At 44.5% G+C, this 25,254-nt stretch overlaps 1 protein-coding gene across 4 annotated transcripts in view; it reads left to right on the top strand.

Moving 5' to 3' along the window:
* Positions 1–25,254, top strand: part of TM9SF4 (transmembrane 9 superfamily member 4) — a 53,186-nt gene that overhangs the window by 11,981 nt on the left and 15,951 nt on the right. For 2 of the 4 annotated variants that reach the window (XM_045444925.1, XM_045444927.1), the window contains exons 2-9: positions 9,722–9,835; positions 14,970–15,069; positions 19,860–20,028; positions 20,129–20,258; positions 21,402–21,525; positions 22,835–22,953; positions 23,090–23,201; positions 24,566–24,636. In XM_045444925.1, the coding sequence (XP_045300881.1) occupies positions 9,722–9,835; positions 14,970–15,069; positions 19,860–20,028; positions 20,129–20,258; positions 21,402–21,525; positions 22,835–22,953; positions 23,090–23,201; positions 24,566–24,636 (939 nt within the window). Of the gene's footprint in view, positions 1–9,541; positions 9,626–9,721; positions 9,836–14,967; positions 15,070–19,859; positions 20,029–20,128; positions 20,259–21,401; positions 21,526–22,834; positions 22,954–23,089; positions 23,202–24,565; positions 24,637–25,254 lie in introns of those variants that run through there. The other 2 variants (XM_045444926.1, XM_045444928.1) reach the window with 2 other exon arrangements.

Genomic DNA, 25,254 nt, shown 5'->3' with positions numbered 1-25,254 from the left:
CTTTTTAAAAATTTATTCCTGGGGCGCCTGGGTGGCGCAGTCGGTTAAGCGTCCGACTTCAGCCAGGTCACGATCTCGCGGTCCGTGAGTTCGAGCCCCGCGTCGGGCTCTGGGCTGATGGCTCAGAGCCTGGAGCCTGTTTCCGATTCTGTGTCTCCCTCTCTCTGTGCCCCTCCCCCGTTCACGCTCTGTCTCTCTCTGTTCCAAAAATAAATAAACGTTGAAAAAAAAAATTAAAAAAAAAAAAATTTATTCCTAAATATTTTATTCTTTTTGAAGGTATTACAGATGGAACTATTTTCTTAATTTAATTTTGGGGTTATTGCTAGTATGTGGAAATACAATTAATTTTTATGTTTACCTTGTAGTCTCTGACCTTGCTCACTTTATTAGTTTTAATAGTTGTTTTGTGGGTTCCTTAGGATTTTCTAGATATATAATATGTGATCTACAAATGAAAGCTCCTTTACTTTTCAGTATGGGTGTCTTTAATTATTTGCTTCAGTGCACACTGTCTGCATTTATGGCACAGTGTTGAATAGAAATGGCAAAAGTGGACATTCTTGCCTTATCAGTCATTTTGGGAGGATCATTCGGTCTTTCACCATTAAGAATGATGTTGGCTGTGGGTTTTTCATAGCTGCTCTTAGAATAGGAATAGGAAGTTCCTTTCTATTCCTAGTTTGTTGAGAGGTTTTATCATGAGTGTTGGATTTTGTCAAGTGCTTTTTCTTTGTGAAGGTTGTGTGGTTTTTGTCCTTTATTTATATGGGGTATTACATTGAGTTTCTGATATTAAGCCAACCCTCCTGTATTCCTAGGATAAACCCCACTTGGTTAAGATGTATATATATATATATATATATATATATATATATATATATATATTTTTTTTTTTTTTTTTTTTTTAGAGAGAGTGAGAGAGAGAGAGAGAGAGAGAGAGTGCATGCAGGAGCAGGGGAGAGGGGCAGAGGGAAGGAGAGAATCTTAAACAGATTCCACGCTCAGTGTGGAGCCCAGTATGGGGCTTGATCCCACAACCCTGGGATCATGACCTGAGCTGAAATCAAGAGTTGGACACTCAACCAACTGAGCCACCCAGGTGCCCCATGTAGACCTTTTTATATATGCTGGATATGATTTGCTAATGTTTTGTTAAGAATTTTTTCCATCTGTTCATGAGGACGATTTGTAGTTTTCTTATGATGTCTTTGGCATGCTTTAAAAAAAATTTTTTTAGATAAATGAGATTATGCTATACACACACTGCTGTGCATCATTTTTTTACACTTCATAACTTATGTGGGCAGTCCTTCAAAAATAGTTCTACCTTCCATTTAAGTATATATTACTAAATTGCCTTCCCTAAAGACTGTACCAGTTTACCTATATCTAGTATATTCAGATTTTTTAAAGCTTTGTGACTCTGACAGGTAAAAAGTCAGATGTTGTTATTTTGACTTGCATTTTTAAAATTATTTTTAAATTTCTGTTTGGCCTTTTGAATTTTTTTTTTTAACTGCCCATGCATATTCTTTTCGGTTATTTGTCCTTCAGTGGTTTGTAAGAGCGCTTGGTATACTGAAGGAATTCATCCTCTGTTGGGTGTATGGTAAATATTTTTACCCAAATTGTCTTTTTCTTTGTCTATAATGTATATAATTGTACATTTTCCTTCATTTTTCCTATATATATCCTTTTTCTTTCTAGCTTCTGGATTTTGTTTCATTCTTAGAAAACTTTCCATGTCAAGATTGTTTAAAAGTATATCTATATTTGCTTCTAACACTTCCATTTCATTTTGTCTGTTTAAGTCTTTTTTGCTTTCTCCAGTACCAGTTTGGAGGGCTCTGTATTTTAGTATTTCATAGAACGTAACCAGCATTCAGTCAGTGTTAGCTGCCGTTGTGATCAGTATCATCCTTACATGCTCGTCATCTCTTAATGCAGCTCACCTGCCTGAAAAGAGCATCCCTGTTCCTCTGCCTTCTCAGCTGGGTCAAGTTATTTAATCTCTGAGTCTCGGGTTAACTGGCAGTCGTCTGTGAGAGGGTGACAGAAATCCCCAGGCAGTTGTCGTCGTGAGAATGGCACCAGTCAGTATTTGTAAAGTGGAAAGGACTGTGTGCCACAGTGCCTTGTACTTACTTGGTAGGTGCCCAGTGGCTCTGTGGCTTGTTGCTTTTTCGTGTTGAGTTTTCCACCAGGGTGAGTATTGTCGTTGTTGTTGTGTCTTTTTGTTTGGTTTTGGTTTTGGTGTATGTACTTGTGCTATGGGTTCGAGACTTTGGAACAGAAGCGTATTGAAGCCTTTCAGGATTTGCTTTTCACTTCTCTGCAGCCTTAAGCTCTCAGGGAGCCCCTTAGTTGTCCAGGGCAGTATCTCTGTTTCACAAGAAGGTAGAACTGGAGTAACTTCTTAGATTTAATTGGCTTGATGACTACAGAAGGTTGTAATCCTCTGCCCTGGCTTCAAATCACATATTAGGTAAGGCAAAAAGGTCCGGTATCTGGCTTTCTGAGAGGGGAAATTCAGAACACATATATTTTTGATTAGCAAGAAATAATGATGTTAACTGTGGGCTTTTCATATATGGCCTTTATTGTGTTGAGGTAAGTTCCTTTTATATCTTTTATGTTGAGAATTTAAATTATGAATGGATGTTGAATTTGGTCGTATTCTTTTGCTGTGTCTTGAGATGATCATGTGTTTTTTTTTCCTTTCATTTTATTAATGTGATGTATCACATTGATTTGCTTAAGTTGAACCATCTTTGCATCCCAGGGATAAATCCCACTTGATTTTGGTGTATGCTCCTTTTTTTTTTTTTTTTTTAATGTTTATTTATTTTTGAGAGAGAGAGCACGAGCGTGTGTGCAGGAGTGGGGGAGGGGCAGAGAGCGAGGGAGACACAGAATCTGAAGCAGGCTCCAGCCTCTGAGCTGTCAGCACAGAGCCTGACACGGGGCTCAAACCCACAAACTGTGAGATCATGACCTGAGCCGAGAGACACTTAGACTGAGATCGGACACTTAGCCGACTGAGGCACCCAGGTGCCCCTGGTGTATGCTCCTTTTAATGTGCTATTAGATTCAGCTTGCTAGTATTTTACTGAGAATTTTTGCATCTATGTTAATCAAGGCTATCGGCCTGTAGTTTTCTTGTGGTATCTTTGTCTGGTTTCGGTATCAGGGTGATGGTGTCCTCATAAAATGAGTTCAGAATTCTGCCCTCTTTTATTTTTGAAGAGTTTAAGAAGGATTAGTATGTATTATTTATTGAATGTCTGGGAGAATTCACCTGTGAAGGGAGCTCTTTGATTACTGGTTGAACCCCCTGCCCCCCTTTTTTTATTGGTCTGTTTTAGTTTTCTGTTTTTTCTTGATTCAATTTTGGGAGGTTATGTGTTTCTAGGAATTTACCTATTTCTCCTAAGTTACCCAATTTGTTGGTGTATAATTGTTTATAATAGTCCCTTATGATCCTTTTTATTTCTGAGTCACCTTTTACAATGTCTCCTCTTTCATTTCTGATTGTATTTGAGCATTCCCTCTTTTTTTCTCTTATGGGTGCTGCTAAATTTTGTTTAGTTTCATTTGTCAATTTTTAGCTTTTCAAAAAGCCAAAACAGTTCTGTTGTGGGTGGGGTTATTTTTGTTTTATTTTGTTTTGTTTTTTACTATTTTTAAAATCCTCCTTTTTATTTATTTCTGTTCTAATCTTTATTATTTCCTTTCTTCTGCTAACTTTGGGCTTCATTTGTTCTTTTTCTGGTTCCTTGAAATGTAAAGTTAGGCTTTTGAGATATATAAATGTGTAATGTAGTTGTTTACCCCTGTACACTTCCTCCTAGTACTAGTTTTGTTGCATTCCATAAGTTTTGGTAGGTTGTCTTTTTATTTTCTTTTGTCTGAGGTACTTTTAAATTCTCATCGGATTTCCTCTTTGACTCCATGGTTGTTCAAGAGTGTGCTTAGTTTTCACATATTTGCTTATTTCCCACTTTTTTGTTAATGATTTCTAGTTTCATTGCATTATGATCAGAAAAGATATGTGGAATGATTTCAGTCTTCTTAAATTTGTTAAGACTTGATGTGTGAACCTAACATGTGAACTGTCCTGGAGAGTGTTCTGTGTACAGCTGAGAAGAACGTGTTTTCTTCTGTTGGGTGGAAGGTTCCATATATGTCTGTTAAGTCCATTTGGTCTATAGTGTTTTTTGAGTCAGCTGTTTATTGATTTTCTGTCCGGATGTTCTGGCCATTATTTTAAGCGAGATATTGAAGTCCCCTACTATTACTGTATTGCTGTCAGTTTCTTCCATCAGATCTGTCAGTATTTGCTTTATACATTTAGGTGCTCTGATGTTGGGTGTGTATATGTTTCTAACTTAGGTATAACTGTTATATCTTCTGGTTGAATAGACCCTTTTCTCATACAGTGACCTTCTCTGTTTCTAGACACAATTTTAAACTGTAAGTCTGTAGTGTCTGATAGAAGTATATCTACCCCTGCTTTCTTTTTGTTATGTGGAATATGTTTTTCTATCCCTTCATTTTCAGCCCTCGTGAGTCTTTAGATCTGAAGCGAGTCTCTTGTAGACAGCATATTGCTGGATCTTTTTTTTTTTTTTTTTTTTTAATCCATGCAGCCAACCTGTGCCTTTTGATTGGGAATTTAATCCATTTACTCCCAGCTTATTCTGATATGCATCAGGGTTGAGAACCACTATCCTAGATGTACAGATAGGGTATAGGTCTCAAACTAGACCCTTGGACAGGCAGAAAGGTAGGAGGTATCAAGAACTCCTTAAATTTAAGAATTAAAAAAAAAATCAGATTCTTAAGGATACAGCAGAGATTAAGAACCATAATATTCCAGGGTGCCTGGCTGGCTCAGTCCATGGAGCATGCGACTCTTGTTCTCAGGGTTGTGAGTTCGAGACCGATGTTAGGCATAAAGCTTACTAAAAAACAAAACAAAACCCATAGCATTCAATCTTATGTGAGTGGATGATTTTATATTTTTATAGATCAGAGGTTGGTTGACGCTTATTATTAGTTTGAGTACTCCCATAACATGGCTAGACAAGTAATTAGTGCAGGCGGACAGATGGCAGTAGCTTAAATGACCACAATTCAGCATGAAATGTACTATAGTAGTGCCTTAGACAAGCGCAGATTTAACTATTGGCCAAATAACATAAACACTAATCCTTGAACATGTATAGATGTGAAAGTTGGGTACTGGGTAGTTTCCATTCTCTTGCCTCTAGTGACATCATAGAGATACTTACAAGGTACCTTGAAAAGAAAGGGAAAGAATAATTCCACAAAATATGTACATAAAAGGATGTTCACAGCATTATTTGAAATCGTGAAGTTGTTCACTAAAATAGCCAGTATTGGGGCGCCTGGGTGGCTCAGTCGGTTAAGTGTCCAACTTCGGCTCAGGTCATGATCTCACAGTCTGTGAGTTCGAGCCCCACGTCGGGCTCTGTGCTGCCAGCTCAGAGCCTGGAGCCTGTTTCAGATTCTGTGTCTCCCTCTCTCTCTGACCCTCCCCCATTCATGCTCTGTCTCTCCCTGTCTCAAAAATAAATAAACGTTAAAAAAAAAAAATTTAAAATAGCCAGTATTAGTGGAATAGGTTAAATTATAATGTACCCACTTACCCAGTTATATACTTATTAAAGTAGTATATAACTAGGTAATTAAAAAGGAAATTGTGTATATTCCAGAATTTCACGATTTTAAATAATGCCATGGTGAGCATCCTTTTATGTACATTTTGACATATTTGTGGAGATCTGAGGGTCTTGGAGAACATTTCAACTGGACCTTCAAGTGTAGGTAGACTTGAGTAAGGTGAGAGCAGGTGTGAAAAACAGCTTGAGCAGAGGCTTAAAGGCAGCCTCACCTGACCAAGTCTGCTCACTAAGGGCCAAGACAATCTTGGGATTTTCCTGAAGGCTTAGAAACAAAGGTGGAAGGTGCTGATGGAAAGGTATCTTGGGCCAGCAGGTGCAAGTCCTTCCATACCGACCTAGAATTACTCTACCCTAGGTGTTCAGAGGGTGATTTTTTTTTCTGTGTAATTTATTTTATTATTTTTCTTAACTGATATAAATGCTTTATAATCCCCTAAGAAAAGTTAGAAATAGAGATATAAAAAAAAGGAAGAAAGTCCATTACACCCAGAGCCCGTTTTGCCCGCTACACGTTTTCTCAAAGGTAACTTTTTTAAAAAGGGGAGAATCCTGCTATGCAGTGTTCTATCCCCTGCTTGTTCTACTTAGATCTAAAGCTTAAATGTTCCCACTCAAGAAATATTTCCTTTTTAGTGAGTATATAAATAGGTAAGTGGATACATTATAATTTAACCTATTCCACTAATATTGGCTATTTTAGTGAAAATTTCACAATTTTAAATAACACCATATTGAACATCCTTTTGTGTACATTTTGGCATATTTGCCATATTTTTCTTTTGTTAAATAGTTTTTCCTTTTTATTTTGAGAAAGAGAGAGTGAGAGAGAGAGAGAGAAAACAAGTGGGGAGGAACAGACAGAGGGAGGCACAGAATCGAAAGCAGGCTCCTGGCTCTGAGCTGTCAGTACAGAGCCCAACATGGGGCTCTATCCCACGAACCATGAGATCATGACCTGAGCCGAAAATCAAGAGTTGGACACTTAACCAACTGAACCACCCAGGTGCCCCTGCCATATTTTTCTTAACATGTCTCAAAGTAGAATTGCAGGGTCAAAGAGTATGTGCTTGGGGGGGAGGGGGAATGCTTTTGATGGAGTGCCAGATTGCCCCCCCCCCCCCGACCCAGAAGGGTTCTAGTTAATTATCCCTCCAGCCATATGAGAATATCAAAACAGTGACATTTTAATATCTAAAACTGACAGTGTCATTTTGATGCAGCCCTTAATTCTCAACTGAACTTCTGAATTGCTTTTGGTTACCAACTTGTATTATTCAAAGAAGATAGCACATTAAGGAAACAGCCTTTGCCATTTTTCATCGGTTGATCCTTCCTCTAAGATCCATTGATGTGTGGTATGTTGATAGTATCTTTGCGTGAGGATGGTCTGTCTTCTGCCTCGTTTTTCAAAAATTCACAGGTGGTTTTTTTTGTTTTTGTTTTTGTTTTTTAAACATTTGTGTGGCGGTTTGTGCCAGAACTGCAGGATTTGTTCTCCTTGCATTTAGTGAACTGGAATTCAAGTAGAAAGAGGAATTAGGGGAAAGAGGACCTGATTTGTTTCTTTGACTCAAAGCACTCACATTCCTAAAGACTGACCAATGAGGCCTAGCACAGGGCTCCAAAGAGGAAGGGCCATAATCTTCTCACAACAGGTCAATTAGAGGAAATTGTCTGATGGAGAGGAAATCAGATGCTGTAGCCAGCCTGGGTCCGTAGGCTTTCCATCACAAAAAGAGAGAATAAATCCTATTTGTTGTTGTTGTACTCAAGACAAACTCATACTACTAAACCCTTCCCTTTGTGAGTGCGTAAAATGTCTCTAGAGGGATTTTCAAGGAACTGGTGATAGCAGTTGTCTATAGGGAGCCCAAGTGGGAGGAAGATTTCTTTTTCACGGTGTATCCATTTGTACTGTGTGAATTATTTACTGTGTATGTGCTACTTTTTCAAAACATTTTTAAGCTAGTTATTTTTAAAAGCCTTGCCTGCTTGTGGTTATGTAAAATGTTAACATTAGAGGAAACTGGGTGAAGAGTACATGGAACTCTCATAGTATTTTTACAACTCTTTTATAAATCTAAATTTACTTTAAAATTGAAAGTTTCTGGGGTGCCTAGGTGGCTCAGTTGGTTAAGCATCCTGCTCTTGGTTTCACCTCAGGTCATGATCTCACGGTTCTTGAGTTCAAGCCCCATATCGGGCTCTGTGCTAACAGTGCAGAGCCTGCTTGCGATTCTCTGCCCCCCCCCCCCGTCCCTCCTCCTCTTACACACACACTCTCTCTCAAAATAAATAAAATTAAAAAAATTTTTAAAGGACAGAAAGGGGAAAGTATTGTTTTCCTATACAGAATCCTACCCCATTGATAATTTTCTACCTTCTAGTCTGGTCATTTCTTTTAAATATCCTGCTGTTAACCCCTGACCCCATTGATTACTAAGTACAGTACAGCTGTCATAGTCATCTTTCACTGTTTTTATTCGGGTCACACTGTTCCTTCGTAATTTCATAATGAACAAGCTGGCAGATACTTACAAACATTTACAGCAAATTGGGAGGGGGGAACACTCTGAATATATTCTTTTTAAGGCTTTAACCAAGCTATGCATCTACAAAAAGTGCACCAAGCTCAGAACCTTAAACTATTAAAGCCACTTTTTCTCAGCTTGTGCTCTGGTAAGAATGCAGATGAGACCACATTTTTGGCAAGCCCCCTGAGCAATTCTGACTCCATATAAAACTGAGTTCCCAAAGAACCATCTGAGTGTGTGTGTGTGTGTGTGTGTGTGTGTGTGTGTGTGTGTGTGCGCACGCACACGTGTGCTGGTAACTTGAAGGATGGAGGGGCTGTGGAGGCAAGGTGATCAGAAGGCTGTGTCCAGTGAGAGGAAACAAGGGTCTGAAATGCTGTGACAGTACAGGGGGCAGAGAGACAGGGCAGATGCAAGAACACTACTGAATCTGTGATCCGGGTGTCTGGACAAGAGTCCCTTGTCTAGACCAAATGGAGAGAGAGAATCAGGAAACTCTTCTAGTTCTTTGAGGGCGTGAAGCATGTTGTTAAGGGAAAGAGATGTTTCGATGGAGTGCATTTCTTGAGGCCAGTAATTGGTCACTCTTATCTTTTCCCAGGTGACTGTCCTGCAGGTAGGTCATTTACTGAGTGCCTGCTCTGTGCCAGGCACTGGGGACACACGGAGATCACATTCAAGTGGAAGGGGACAGACTGCACAAATAAACACATGCATATTGTACATATCAAGTACATAAGTCCATGAAGAGACATGAAGCAAGGGGGGTGGAGAATGGGTAATGGGAACCGTGGGGGTGCTTATTTTAGATAGGATTGTCAGCGAAGGCTTCTCTGAGGACGTGACGTCTGAGAGAGACCTGAATGAAATAAGGAATGAGATTAGCCGTGCATGTATCTGTGGGAAGGACATTCTGAGCAGTAAAGGGGATGGCCCTGAGGGGTAGAGAAGGGCCTGCTATCAAGAGACAACAAGAAAGCCAACATAGCTGGAACTGAGTGAGGAGGAGAGTGGCAGGGGATGAGGCCCATACAGTTTGGAGAAGGCGTGTATGAAGCTGTATTGGTGATATGGGACCTTCCTGACAAAGTAAGCCCATTGCTACATAGAAAAAAGGGAATTTGTGGAACATTGTGGAGCTTAGCTTCCTGCTAGCTATACTGAAGAGTGATACAACATGACATGGTGGAAAGAACATTGATCCGGAAGTGGGGAAGTGTGGCTCCTGTATGACAGTCTTCCCTTTTGTCCCCATGTTAATTACTTCACTCATTTTGTGACTCGTTTCCAGAAGTGCAGAAGTGCAAGATCGGTGCCGTGTGGGACTCTTGGGGGCATGTGGAAGGCAGCACTTACAGAGTAGGGATGACACTGGGTCAGGTAAAGCAGACGTGAAGGTGCTATGACTTGACCTGCCCCAGGGAGATGTTTGCTTCTTTCCCCCATTCTGACTACAGCCTCTCTTCTTCCAAGCAGGATTGGTTGCCGTGGTCCCTGTTGCTTCTCTCGCTCGCGTGTGATTCTCACGCCTTCTACGTCCCTGGGGTTGCACCAATCAACTTCCACCAGAACGACCCTGTAGAAATCAAGGTAGGTGCGTTTCTGGACTGTTGGAGCCTCTGTGCTGGCAGCCTGGCTGGAGGGCCCTGGTGAGATGGGCCCAAGCTTGCAGAGAACAAAAGCCCGTGCCAGTCGCCCTGGGAAAAAGCGAGTCTGCTGCGTGCTGCTTGGCTGGAAGGGGAGTGCTGTCCGGAGTCCACCGTTCCGGGCACTCTGCCTCTTCATCTCTCTCTCTCTTTCCCTGTCTGCAACTCTGCTTGTGGGAGTGTGTTCTCTCTGTGTCCCTTTCCGGCTTTCTCTTTGGTTCTGGCTCTGGCCAGGCCTGTGTTTCTCTCTCACTTTCATCCTCACGTGTGTCCCTGTTCCTAGTTGTGAGTGTGTGTGTGTGTGTGTGTCTGTCTGTCTCTCTCAACCGGCTGCCTCCTCTGTGGCACCTCTGCCTCCCTCTTTCATCAGTTCCCCTTCTCTTCTCAGTCACCAGTTTCTCTTGCATAACCCACATTGTCCACACATACACAGCCTATCGTATACGGCTCTGTGTTTTTGCTTGCAGATTTTGCCACAGCTGGATTCCCCAGTTCAGTTTTTCTAAACTGTGTACTACCTATCTGAGTGGGGGTATATGAGGTGATTTCAAGTAGTTGACAAATACGATTTATTTTAATAGCTATTTTCTTTTAATGTGTATTAAGAAATATAGCTACTACTTGAACTCATGATTTTATGGCTGCTCTTGGTTTTCCATTTTTAATAGTGATAATAGTATTAGCTTCTTAAATGTATTTCCTTAAAAAATGAATCAGATCCAAATAAATAGTGGAATCAATGGTAAATAGATAAGGCAAATTGGTGCATGAACAATTCAAGTGTAAAGAGAAGCCATCCCACCAGACACCTTTGCTTTTCAAGCTAGATTTCCACCTGTCGGTCAGTCAACTAGCCAGGGTGGGGAACGAGTCTCTTAAAATATGGTTGGTCAGGGGCAGTGGGCAGGCTGGCACTTTGATTAGTGGCTCTTTAACAGTGTACTGGTGGTGGCATTCTCAGAGCCCCAAGTAGGGCTAGGGGTTGGTGGTGGATCTTTTTGGATCCGTACAAACTCCGAGGTAGAGATATGGTACAGATTTATTGGATAGTCTCTCAGGGTCAGCGCTCAGGAGGGAGTGAGGGAGGGATTCATTCACTGAGGCCTGCGGGAAGCTCTGGAACTGGAATGGCCGACCCTTCAGAGCTGTTCCAAGTTGAGGCAAGAGGACTGGTTCTTTGTATCCCTCAATGAACCAGTCATTGGATATGGACTGCCACCAGGGAGGGTGGGGAAGGGGCGTAATCTTGTGCGAGGGCTCCCAGCCAAAGGGTCTCTCCTCTGTCATCACCCAAATACAACCACTCTTAATACTTTGGTATTTTTCTGGGTCTTTTTTTTCCTGTACAGTGTTGACCGTGTAGGGCACTTGGCATCCCCTCGCCTCTGTAAATCCCCAGTTACTTGACTACTACACTGTTCCTCCCTTGGCAAAGTAACGAGTAGTTGAAAGTTTTGAGTAGTCCTTCACATCCTTAGTGATTTTGTAAAAAGGGCTAACAAAACTTAGTTCCAAAAATAAATCCTGCTCCTAAAATAAACGTACATTTCCTGCCTCGTTATCGTGGTGATGTGAACCACATCTTCACTGGTCTGTGCAGAAGCAACTCAGTAAGATTGCATGAAAATCAAGTTTGTATCCTTTCCTGAGCGTCACAGTGTCCAAAGGGAGAAACAAGACAAGAAGGTCACAAAGGGCCGTCTACCTGATGTGCCACCATGTATGGGCCCCTTTGTTTGACACCACATTTTAGGTATTAGCAAAATGACAGATTGCTATGTGTCATGCTTATTTGGGGCATCACATACAAGCAGTTTGTGATTGTCCAGGAGTTGTTAATCAGTGAAGAGGATAAATATACAAATAATACATTTGTTTTAAAAAAAAAAAAACGAAAACTGCTATGAATCAAGTTGTAAAAGAGCTGGGATCTTATCTGTCTCAATCACTGCTGTATTACCAGCTCCTAATACATAGCCTGGCAGGGTGTATAAGTATGTCTGAAAGCATATAAATATGTTAAAAAGCATCTGCATTTAGAACTAAGCAGTAATTAATGAGTAGATGCAACATTAGGTGTGTTGCATTATTGTGAGCATCTCTATTCCTCCGAGGTCAGACTGTTACTTTCAGGAACAGTAATTAAAGTAACATTTATTGAGGGTTATGTACATGCCAGGCATTATGCCTGATTTAACTCACGATTCCTCCCTCTCCGCCCCCCCCCCCCCCAGCCCAGGAACCCTCTGAGGCAGATACTGTATATTTTACAGATTTACCGTATATTTTATAGATAAGGAAACCAAGGCCCAGGGAAGTAAACCAACTTGCCCAAGGTCATATGGAGACAAAGAAGTAGGATTAGTTCTTAACTGCTCCATCTCTTAACTACTGCAGTGCCCTTCCTCTCAGTGCTTTTGTCAAAAGCTGCCTCCAGAGCAAAACTTGTGGCACAGGGAGGAGAGGGTGGCTCTGGCTTCCAGTCCTGCCAGGCTGGGGATGGAAGAGGGCACACTTTGGGTTGGGGGAGGGAGGGTGGGAGGGAACATAAAGGTGGAGCTCAGTTTCTTTGCAGTGTGGATTCTTTTTTGATTATCCAGAAAGAGAGAATGGAAGAAACACAAAATAGCAGGCTGTTCTAATAGACAGTAACTTTTTGGCCATTTTGTCTCAAGCAATTCATGAAATGCTTAATAGATGTCCTCTGTCTCTTAGTCTGACATCTAAAAAGCTCTGAAACCCAGTTTTTCTAAGTTCCTTATAGACAAGACTTGGCCTGAAGTGTTTGACTTTATTTATCCCACTTAGTATGAACATTTTTGCATTTCTTTGCACAGATAGTCATTAAATATGGGGTACTGCTCCAGACTCAGCTGGAGGGCATTGTCTACCCTGCCCTTTTAAAATAAAAATTTTTGTGGCTCCTGGGTGGCTCACTCAGGTAGCGGCTCAGGTCATGATCTCGTGGTTCATGGGTTTGAGCCCTGCATCGGGCTCTGTGCTGACAGCTCAGAGAGAGCCTGCTTCTGATTCTGTGCCTCCTTCTCTGTCTGCCCCTCCCCACTCAATCTCTGTCTCTCTCTCTCTCTCTGTCAAAAATAAACGTTAAATTTTTTTAAAAATAAATTCCTAATTTCAAAGCATGAGATTTTTTTTTAAATTTAAATCCAAGTTTGTTAACATATGGTATAATAATGATTTCAGAAATAGGATTTAGTGATTCTTCACTTACTTGCAACACACGAAGCTCATCCCAGCAAGTGTCCTCCTTAATGCCCCTTGCCCATTTAGCCCAACACCCCTCCAACAACCCTCAGTTCGTTCCCTGTATTTTAGAGTCTCTTATGATTTGTCTCCCTCCCTGTTTCTATATTATTTTTGCTTCCCTTCCTTATGTTCATCTGTTTTATATCTTAAATTCCACATATTAGTGAAATTATATTTCTCTTTCTCTGACTGACTTATTTTGCTTAGCATCATACACTCTACTTCCATCCATGTTGTTGCAAATGGCAAGATTTCATTCTTTTTGATTGCCAAATAATATTCCATTGTATATAGGGGCACCTGGGTGGCACAGTCAGTTAAACGTCTGACTTTGGCTCAAGTCACAATCTCATAGTTTGTGTGTGGGTTCAAGCCCCATCAGGCTCTGTGCTAACAGCTCAGAGCCTGAAGTTTGCTTTGGATTCTGTGTCTCCCTCCCTCTCCGTCCCTCCTGTCTCTGCCCCTCCCCCACTTGTGCTCTGTCTCTCTGTCTCTCTCTCAAAAGTAAATAAACATTAAAAAAATTTTTAAAAAAGAAATATTCCATTGTGTATATGTATATATACACATATATACACCACATCTTTATCAATTCATCTGTCAGTGGACATTTGGGCTCTTTCCATACTTTGGCTATTATTGATAGTGCTGCTGTAAACATAAGGATGCATGTGCCCCTTTGAAACAGCACACCTGTATCCTTTGGATAAATGCCTAGTAGTGCAGTTGCTGGGTCGTTGGGTAGTTCTATTTTTTCATTTTTTTAAGGAACCTCCATGTCAAAGCATGAATTTTAAAAAAGGATTGTGGACCTGGATTCTAAAAATTATTTGTCCTTTTATAGATGATGCATGAGGAATGGTCGATAGTTTCTAAATAGCAAAGATAATTTTATTTACACGTAGACTAGAATTTATTTTTTGCGACATTTTGTTCTGTTTACCTACGGTTTGGTGTTGTCTATGACTGTCACTGTTTTCAGAGCTATAGTCTGTGTGCATGTATCAGTTCCTAAACATTCTCCTTCATGGTCTTCTTAACCTCATTTTTAATGGTTGCATGATATTTAATTGGATGAGTATATTATGGCTCACTGACCAGTGTGGGGGCTTATACTTGTTTTCCCGTTTTTCCTCTCTTCTGTCATGCAGCAAACATTTAATGAGCATTACTGTGTGCCTGGCTCTGTAGGTCCTTGCCCTCATGAAGCTTAAATCTTAAATTCTAGTGGGGGAAACTGATTTTTTAAAACAGGTAAACAAAATAATTATGTTGTATCAGACCTGTTACCTGGGAAAGTACACATGTTGGAGTACAGCAAATGAAGGAATTCCCTTAGATGAAATAGTTGGGGAGAGACTTCCAGACGAGGACGGGGTCGGACCAAGAGGAGCAGTGGGCGCAGAGCCTGATGGGCTCGAGGAACTATAGGCACTATAGCCACTCTGTGGTTATGAGCAAGGAGTGGACCTCTTTGTTCGTAAAGTTTATCCTCATTTGGAGTTATTCCTTAGGAAAGATGCCCGGAAGTGAAATTATAGGGTCAAAGGACATCAGACTCTCAGCGTATTTGAATTTGGTTATGATTTTAAACAAAATCTGTGATGTAGTCTAAAGCTAATGACACACGAAATCAGAATTGTAGACTTTCTCGTGTGTAGTATGCTACAGTTGCATCTGCTGCACTTAGTTTGCTTATTTGATAATATTGCCGACTGTACCAACGATGTGTGGGTACAGGTAGAACTATTGAAACAGCTGTCTTGGTTTCTGGATTGAGGAACAACAAACAGCCTCTCTTCTCCCACTAGGCTGTGAAGCTCACCAGCTCTCGAACCCAGCTACCTTATGAATACTACTCGCTGCCCTTCTGCCAGCCCAGCAAAATAACCTACAAGGCAGAGAATCTCGGTAAGTTTTTTCTCTCACTGTCAGCCTGTCGCAGATGGGAAGCCAGATCTTTGCGTAATGATGATAGCCGTGGACCCTGACTTTACCGTGTGCTGGACACCATTCTACGTGGTTTACGTACATATCAGCTCATTCAGTCCTCGTAACACCCCCGGGGAGGTAGTTGCTGTTTTTATGCCTATTTTACAGGTTAAGTGACTTGCCTCTGGTTATGTTGTTCATGGCTAAGCTGGGCTTGGAGTCCATGTGTTTGGACTTCAGAGTTGCAGGCTACTGCTCAGACTGGCTCTCCCTTGATTTCTAGATACTCCCTTCTGTCTCTCTTGGCTTCTGTAACCTACTCTGCTTTTAATTAAAAGAATGAGTGACTACCTCTGGCCCTAAAGGAAGCAGAAACATCACCATAGTTCTTGCTAAGTGGTTGTGCAAGACTTGCCTCAAATAATGTGTGAAGCACCCAGCGCAGTGTCTGACATATGTGTTCCATAAATAGTAGCCATTTTATTCTAATTCAAATAATTCTTCATTTGGTAGAATTTTAGACTTAAAGCAAAAGACACTCATTCAGAAGCCTCTGTTTCTGACAAAATTATTAGTACTTACTCTGTGCCCATCTTGGTTTTGGAAGGATGCTGTCCCTGACCTCAAGGAACTTAGGAGACTTTCCTCTTTTAGCTGAGGAGGGAGAAAGGAGAGAACTTTCTTGAGCAGGCCTCTGAAAGGGCTGCCTTCTCTGTCAGGGCTACCCATGGCTCAGATGTTTTAGTCAGCTTAACCAGAACCAGGCAGCACCTCCCAGCCCTCAGTCTTGCCTTGTACTGTTGCCTCAGGGCTGATTTCCACTGACTGTCTGGGCTGCCCCTCCTGCCTGTCACTTATGCTTCTTTTCTCTTTCCACACCACACCATGCCATGCCCAACCACCTGTCTCTGTCTGAGAAACATGACCTGCTTTGTCTTCCAGGCCCCTTGCTACCCGGACCCTTGAGAGCAGCTCCTCCCTTCCCATGAGCTGGTGTGGATTCATTGGCAGCCCATGGCTCAGCACCTCGGTGTGACACTGGGTGATCTTAACCTCTCTGAGCCTCTGCCATATCTTCTATGAAGCTGGGGGATGTTCCTGCCTCATAGAAATGGAAACCTCTTGGGACACGTGGGTGGCTCGGTCAGCTGAGCTTCCAACTTCAGCTCAGGTCATGATCTCATGGTCTGTGGGTTCAAGCCCCGTGTCGGGCTCTGTGCTGACAGCTTAGAGCCTGGAGCCTGCTTCAGATTCTGTGTCTCCCTCTCTCTCTCTGCCCCTCCCCCACTTGCACTGTGTGTGTGTGTGTGTGTGTGTGTGTGTGTGTGTGTGTGTGTGTGAGTGAAATAATGGATAAACATTTAAAAAAAATTTTTTTAAGCAAGAAATAGAAACCTCTGTGTACAAAAGTTATCCTGCTGTATTGTATCATTCTGTCTTCAAGGAGTGGCTCCCTTCATGGCCTAGGGGCTCTTAGAGTGGAGGGATCATGCCTTCCATTCCTCTCTCTCCCACTTCTGACCCCGTGTAAGAATCCACTGGAGGATTCAGTCAATGTTAGTGTCCTACCTGAATGGAGCAGAAACCTCCTTCATTATATACCTGTTGGATGGCAAGCCTTGTACTTAGCATTATCATCATCACCACCGTTAGTATTTACAGGGCTCTTCTAGGAGCTGGGCATTGTTCTAGGCCCTTCTCTGCTTTAACTTAGTTAATTCTCACAACAGCCCTATGAAGGTAGCTACCCTTACTATCCCCTTAACATAGGTAAGGGAAGTGAGACAAAAGGAGGTAAAGTCATGTGCCCCAGTCATTCACCAATAGGGTTACCCCCATTTCATAGTAGAGGGAACAGCAGCTTCAGGGGTTTAAGACTTGCCAATAGGTGGAGAAACTGGGATATTAGCCCAGGTTTTTTGCTGTTGTTGTTGTTTTTTAACTCTAAAGACGATTCTTTCTGTTGTCCTGGCTGCCTTCCCCAGAAAGGTTCATTTGGGCTGTCTGAGGACTGTGCTCATGGTGATCGCACTGATGGAGGTTCATATCATGGCGTGCGAGGGAGTGTCTGTGGCAGATGCACTGGAGTACAATGTCAGGCTCTCTTAGAGGGTCCACGTTCATAGCTTGTAGCTCATTCAGCCTGGCTGGCTCTCTGCTCCAGCTATATGAGCCGTTCCAAACCAGCATGTCCTCTTTCTTGGTTTAAATTTAATTTCTAAATATCAAGAAATGATACCTGCTGGCTTGGTCTGCAGATTGGTTTCTCTCTGTGTATGTCCTTCCTTTTCTCAAGTGAGCTCCTTGTAAACTAAAAAGAAGTGGGCATTAGGGCATGGTGTAGAGGAAGGGGCCCAAGAGCTTAGCACTACCACAGTCCCCTTGAATGATCATGGGCTAGTTAGTCACTGTCCCTGTCTGGTTCTAGCATGGCCGTCTGTGAAATGAAGAGGATGACCCGAATCATTTCGACAGTGGACCGTGCACGTGTCTTATTGGCATCCTTGTTCTCCACTGGCCAGTCGCTCCCTGGGTTTAATGGACTCAGCTGCCGTTACTAGGCTTCTAAAAGGGGGAGAAGGGGAGTCCCTCTCCTCAGTGGCCTCGTCCACACTCGTCACGGCTGCTACTTTGCATGGCTGTGTCGTACTCCCTGAGGTGGCGCAGCTCGTGCCCTGCCGCACGGTTTACAGGCCAGCAACTCACAGCTTCTATCCACAGCCCTGACCTGGCCTTTGAGCCCTAAATTTGGATATCTCACCTCCTGCTTGACATACCCACCTGACGTCTCCAAACTGAAAAAACGCCTTCGGTCTAAATTTGCTCTTCTTCCTGTTTTCCCCCTAGCACTCGGCTGTGGAAACCTCAGTCTACCTGATGTGCACCCCTCCTCACTCATCCCTTTTATCAGTCAGCATCAGGTCCCCTAGTTTTGCCTGCTCAGTAGCTCCTGAATCTGTGTACGTGCTTCCAGCCTCAGCATAGCCCTGACCAGCCACCGTCATCACTTACGTGCATGACTGACTGGCATCGCCCCAACCAGTCCCTTGCCTCTTCTGTGTTTCCTTGACAAAACAGCCAGAGTGATCTTTCTGTCATCAGAATCAGATACTGTCTTCCTTCAGCTGTTAACAACCCTTCACTGGCGTTTCTTGCTCCCTGGATAAAGATCGGACTTCCAGCACAGCCCCCAGGCCCTCAGGTCCAGCTCTGGCCCATCTCTTGAGCTCACCTTAAGTCACTTTCCCACGTGCCCTCTGCACTGCAACCACACAGGTGTCTCAGACTCACCACACTTCTCCCACCCTCAGGAGCTTTTGCATGTACTGTTCCTTCTGTCTAGAGTGTTCTTCCTCTGTCTCGTTACATAGTTAACGCCTCTCTTCTTTTAGAGCTCACTTCAAACATCACTTCCTCAGAGAAACTTTCCTAGACCTGCTCCCCCATGTCTAGAGCAAGTTCCTCTTGTTATACGATGTAGTCTCGTTATCCTGATGATTTAACCAAAGTCTGTCTTCCCACTACACTGTAAGATCCATGAGTATGTCTGTTCAACATTGCATCTTCAGGGCCCAGCACGTAACCAATACTAGTTAGGAACAAATGAACAAACGAATGAATGAATGAACAAATGAATGAACAAACAAACAACTGAAGGAATGACTAAGTAGGCAGAGAGTGCCGTATCCGAGCAGGTCCATGCTGGGAAGCACGTGTTAGACCAAGTGTTCATGCAGGAGCTAGTCCTGCCTGTTGGCTTCGGTGGGTCTTCAGCTTGCCCCAGTTTCACAATGTCCCAGAAGAACTGTTAGTAGAGTTCAGAATGAAAGTGCCATCGGTTTTAGTTGACAGTCCCTAACTGCTCAGTGCCTGCTAGCATGACATCCGGAGGCCCCTCTGAAGCAACAGGCATGCAAAGGGTGTGCCAGTTCGTTAAGTAAAAACATGTTTTGGCTAAAAAATCTCAGGTGCTGGATTTCAGTCCACTTCCTCTCCCTGCCTGAGCTAGGATCTGAAGACACAGAAATGAATAGGACACATTGTCGGCCCTTAAAAGAACTCAGAGGTCGCAGAAATTTAATATATTAACACATTGTGCAAACTCGCATCATTGACATGGAAAGGTGCAAAGGTGATGCTGATGATAAAAATAGTATTTGTTGTCTGCCTGCTCTGTGCCTGGTACTTTATTTTTCATTGTAACCCTGTGAGATGCTTACTATTATAATCCCCATTTTACAGGTAAGGAAATTGAAGTTTGTTGAGATTAAGTAATTTAACCAAGACTGCTAAGATAGTGAGTGGCAGAGCCAAGGTTCAATGGCCAGTCCTGTCTTCGCCACTGTACAAGACTGCCTGTATACAGAGGCAAATCAGGGAAGAGGGTGACGGGCTCAGCCCTGAAGAACTCAGAAAGCACTTCCCAGAGGGTGAGATAGAAACAGCTTGAAGAGTGAGGAGGAATTTCCCAGGAACATGGGGCAAGAAGTAGCACTCTGGGCAAAGGAAATGACATGAGGCCCAGAGGCATGGAATGACATGGCATATTTGATGTGCCCTGGAGAGTCTGGGGGTGGTAGAGCAGAACGGGGGTGGAACGTACAGGTGGGAGTAGGATGGGCAAGCTATCTACAGACAGGGCAGAGCATTGAGTGCCAGGTGCAGAACTGCCAGAGGCCCTGCAAGTCAGCCCGGTGTCCCCGTGGCTCTGCTGGCCTCAGCAACCTCAGGGCTGAAACTCTGAGATCCATCTGTCTCTCTTACGGCAGGAGAGGTGCTGAGAGGGGACCGGATTGTCAACACCCCTTTCCAGGTGCTAATGAACAGCGAAAAGAAGTGTGAAGTTCTGTGTAGCCAGTCCAACAAGCCAGTGACCCTGACCGTGGAACAGAGCCGGCTTGTGGCCGAGCGGATCACAGAAGACTACTATGTCCACCTGTAAGTTGTCCTCTGCTCCCTGCAAGCCTCGCCTTGGTGGATGGGAGGGCACTGACGGGAGAGGCGGCCCAGAGGGACTGAGTGGGCCTTCGGTTTCCAGCATTGCCGATAACCTGCCTGTGGCCACCCGGCTGGAGCTCTACTCCAACCGCGAAGGCGATGACAAGAAGAAGGAAAAGGATGTGCAGTTTGAGCATGGCTACCGGCTTGGCTTCACGGATGTCAACAAGGTAGGGTGTCTCGGCGGGCTGAAGGGCTGTGGGAGTTTCACCCTTTAAGGCACGAGCTCTTGAGGCCCCAGGGAAGGATATATTTAGCTAGAGGTTTATCACAAAGGTAGGATGGCCAGGGCAGCTTTCTCTTAGTGCCCCTAGGCATGGCCTGTCAGAGTCCGAGTGCTTTGGGCAAGGCTCTGGCAGATGCTACACAGGAAGCGGAAGGCACAGTCCCTAAAAAGTTAGATTCCACGTTTTTAAGACTAAAACAAAAGAAAAACTCAGAATTCCGTCAGTATGTAGGAAAGAGAGCTTTGTAGTGGTCTAGAGCATGCTGGCTTCCTGGGTTTTGGATCTCACTTCCACCACCTACTAGTTGTTGAGTGACCTTGAACCTACCTATTTCCTCACTGTGTCCTCGATTCCTCGTCGGTGAAATGTATGTAATGGCTATACCCGCCCTTTGGGGTTGTTATGCAGTGTAAATCAGATAATTTGTGTGTCTGCTTCATAGCACAGCCTCTGAGAAATATGCTGATAATGGCAATGGTTGTAATAGCGATTCTCCTATCTTTCTAATTTTCTAAACGGAACTCCTACCACGTGGGGAATAAAAGGCAAAACCATTTCTTTTGAGGCATAATCCCTGTCCTCAAAGGGCTTCTGGTCCCAATTAGGAAGAGGACTGACCATGTAGACCCTGAATCTTAAGTCCTAGTTGCTGCTCACTGATGGTGCTGGCGCCATGACGACTGATGCCAGCGGAGTTCAGAAGAGCTTGTTGTGCATTCAGGTTGTCATGGAGGAGGTGGGCCTTGAAAACTAGGTAGGCTCGAGCTGAGTGGAGTCGGGTGGTGTCCTAGCTGCAGCAGATGTGAGAACACAGCTGCGGAGTGGGGACTGTGCACGGGGCAGGGAGATGTCAGGGGAGACTGTGGGGGAGCTAGATGTATGAGAAGATGATAGAAGGCCTTGAATGGTGGGCCTAAGCCCCAGGGACCCCTAGAGGGTTTCTGAGTGGGGAGTGCTGTGAGAGCAGTGTTTCTGGCAGGTTGAAATAGCTCGGTATGCTGGACGAGGGGAGGGACCTGCTACCTGGGGTGATTCTCTGGCTATTTCTTGACTGCTGGTATTTTGTTCTCTCCATCGCTGTTTTAGATCTACCTGCACAATCACCTCTCGTTCATCCTTTACTACCACCGGGAGGACCTGGAAGAGGACCAGGAGCACACATACCGCGTCGTCCGCTTCGAGGTGATTCCCCAGAGCATCAGGCTGGAGGGTGAGTGGGGAGGTGTGACCAGAGGGGCAGGGCTGGATGGGCCTGGGCTTCCACACCCAGGGTCTTCTCACACTTGTTTCTGAGACGGCTGATAGGCCACTGTGTCATATGGGCCCGGCCAACGTAGGGTCACTGCATTCCCATCAGAAAAGGTGACGAGCAAGGGGAGAGCTGCCATCTGTTGTGTCCTGGCCTGGCACCTTCCCAGTTTACCACCTCCCGGCAACCCCTGGAGGTATGTGGTGATCATAGATGAGGAACCAGAGACTCAGAGAGATTGGTGACCTGGCCAAGAACACACAGCCACTGGGACTTGGCTAGGCCTCTCATAAGAACCAGCCGGCTTACCCTCAGTTGAAGAACAAAGGGGCAGGCAGAGCGGTCGGGCAGCTGGTTTCTGTGCTTCTCTTCCTCTGTGTGAGTGATTGGCGTAGACTAGAATTGGCCCAGGTCAACAGTTGTGCAGGAATCTGAGAGCCCAACCCTAGCCCTATAGGCCTGATAGGACCTGGTCCAGCTTCTCACCTGTCAGCCTTTGCTCACCATGGGACATACTTGGATTTAGCAGGCCTGGCCTTGGTCCAGGTGGTAGTGGGTTTCTGGCTTTTTTTTTTTCTTTGTTTTTCTTTTTAAGCTATGGAACCTCGTTTTCAGTCATACCCAGAAATCTCATGTAAGATATAGATCCTGTGCTTTCAGAGCACTGTGCTGCCCCTCCTTCTGGTGAGTGTCGTGAGCACAGCTTTACGTTTGCCGTGGGATTTTTTGACATCATCTCTCCCCTCAACTGTTTCCTTGAATCTAGAGACTCTGTCTCCTTTTCTCCCCATTTTGTTTCCAGCACAGTACTGGGCACGTAGTAGGTTCTTACTATGTGTTAAATTGGTGGACAGATAACAGGATGAACAGATGAGTAAATGAAGAACGAAGCATCTGAGTGATTGCAGTACTGAAGTGTTGGGCCTTTGGAGACAGTGAATGAGAGAACATGATAGCATGAATCGGTGGTATTTTTCCTGTTTGGTGAGGGTGACTGAGTGAATACGTGAATGTTTGAATTGAGTGAAGGAAGACATTAAATGAGGGTCTCAGACCCCCTCTTGCACACCCAGCACATGCCTGTCTGCATCCCCAACGACCCTTAGGAAGGTCAGGGCTCTGGGATGCACAGTTTTACAACTGTCTTGCTTCTGTTCAGACCCTGGGTCCCAGCAGCAGGCCTCTGAGCCCCGCCCCCAACCCCACAGAACAGCCCATGGGTAGTGTCACTGGCCCCCACAGGAACAGACTGAGTCTCTATCTCTCACAGACATCAAAGCAGACGAGAAGAGTTCTTGCACCCTGCCTGAGGGCACCAGCTCCTCGCCCCAGGAAATTGACCCCACCAAGGAGAATCAGCTGTACTTCACCTACTCTGTACACTGGGAGGTGAGAAGGGGCTGGAGCTCATGACTCATGACAGGGGAGGCGGGTTCTGGTCTGGGCAGGAATTGTCTAACAAGAGACCTGACTCTTAAGTGCTTCTTTTCCACCCTATCTTCCCCCTCCCCCTGCCACCCTCCAGGAAAGTGACATCAAATGGGCCTCTCGCTGGGACACTTACCTGACCATGAGTGATGTGCAAATCCACTGGTTTTCTATCATTAACTCCGTCGTGGTGGTCTTCTTCCTATCAGGTGAGAGATCTGTGGGATGGAAGGTAGAGAGGACAAGAGGGTGAGGGAGGAAGGTCTGAGGCATCACATTACTTAAGGGGGACTTCTAGGGTGTTCCAGGGGGCCAAGTGTAGGTCAAAACAGACATCAGGGCCCTGTGCTAGGCATCAGGTGTGCAGAGGTGAAGAAGATTCAGTCTCTACCTTGGAGAGCTCCCTAGGGAGAGACAGATACATCTCTTCGTGCACACCTTCCTTGATTCATTCGACAAGATTTTGTTGTTGCCCATGCTGTGTAGGCACTGTGCCACAGGCCGGGGATGTGGCATTGAGCGGGTCCAGCCCAGTCTCTGCCCCCACAGAGTCTGTTCTGGTGGTAGGAGAGACAAAAAAGCAAAAACATGGTTGAGACCTGAGGGTGATAAGTGCTGTGGAGCAGATACAGGGTGACCAGACGCCCAGCTGTGGAAGGCTGCTTTAGAGAAACCCTCTCTGAATGAGGAGCCACCATTCAGAGACCCGGGGAAGGACTGGTCCAGCAAGGCCACGGCCCTGCAGTAGGACAGGCTTGGTGAGAGGCTGGCGAGCAGGGGGAGGGTAGTGGGCAGAGGTAGAGTAAAACTGGTCATTTCAGTATCATATGGGAAGTAAAGATAATGCCCGCTGCTCTGTATTTCACACTTACTGAAGGCCAGCTGCTGTGTTAATAAGCACTTTACAAACCTCTCATTCCTTCAGATTCCATGAGCTAAGCCTAAAATGTTAAGTTAGCTTGAGGTCATACAACACGTTCTCTTAGCCACTGTCGTGTGCTGCCCAGAGAGGCAAACGAGCTACTGTGGAGGTACAAGTGAGGGGACCTCCAAACCATTTGGTGTGTTGAAAGGCAAAGATGCCTAGAGTGAGTCTTGCAGCGGGGGTGGGAGTCAGGGCAGAGTGGGGCGTTGCAGGCAAAGGGAGCAAGGAATAGCCCCGGTAGAGGCGTGAGGTGAGAGTAGAGGAGGCTGTGAACGGATGACAAAAGGAGCAGACAAGCAGGGCAGAGTAAGAGGTGAGTCTGGGAGGAAGTGAGGCTACAGAAGTCAGTAAGACCAAGCCACAGAGCAGCTGGGTGCTGTTCTCCCTGGAATAAAAAGCACTGTGCTTTGGCTTCCCACACCTGTCCCCTGCCCTCTTTCCTGCCCCTACCAGGGGAGCGATCCTCCGTGTGCCCTTGTCTGGATAGCTGGGGTAGAGCTCTGCTCAGGAGAGGCAGCTGCATAGCCAGTTCCCACTGGAGGAAGTTCCCAGCCATCACTCAGCAAAACACCAAGCCTAGGAGGGCATGCAGCCCAGGAGACCGTATTGGCAGTACTCACAACTCTTCTCCCCACCCGTTTGTTTCAGGCATCCTGAGCATGATCATCATTCGGACCCTCCGGAAGGACATCGCCAACTATAACAAGGAGGATGACATTGTACGAGGTCTTGGCTGGGGAGGGATGGATTTGGAGAGGGAGGGCAGACTAGCAGTAGGGCTCTGGGCCTATCAGACTGTGTGCGTGTGCGTGTGCGTGTGTGTGTGTGTGTGTGTTTCATAGAGTAATTTGAAAGGGAAAATAAATGTTTAATCCCAAAATGATGGGGATAGGCTTTCTGATTTCCAAGCACAAAAGGATTGGGAGAAATCGCAGAAAGAAAACTTAATGGATATGACATTAAAAATCTAAAAACTGGGGGCACCTGCCTGGCTCAGTTGGTAGAGCATGCAACTCTTAATCTCAGGGCCGTAAATTCAAGCCTCGCATTTGCTGTGGAGCCTACTTAAAACAAAAAATCTAAAAACTGTTCTGCATGTCAGAATACATACACACACAAAACAGAAAAGTGGGAGACAGTATTTGCAACAAACTTGAAAAAAGATGATACAGTTAAAAGAATTAAAAAGCCCCAGAATTTCTAATGTGAGAAGGAACAAAAAATGTATAGATTATACATGGCTAGTAAACTTGCGAATAACCATTTTTACCTCAGCGATAACCGCCCCCCCCCCCCGCCCCCCCAAATACAGAGTCCAACAATAATGAGAAGACAGT

The sequence above is a fragment of the Leopardus geoffroyi genome, chromosome A3 (assembly GCF_018350155.1).
Source record: "Leopardus geoffroyi isolate Oge1 chromosome A3, O.geoffroyi_Oge1_pat1.0, whole genome shotgun sequence".
Classification (NCBI taxonomy): domain Eukaryota; kingdom Metazoa; phylum Chordata; class Mammalia; order Carnivora; family Felidae; genus Leopardus; species Leopardus geoffroyi.
This window is presented reverse-complemented; position numbering and strand designations above follow the sequence as displayed.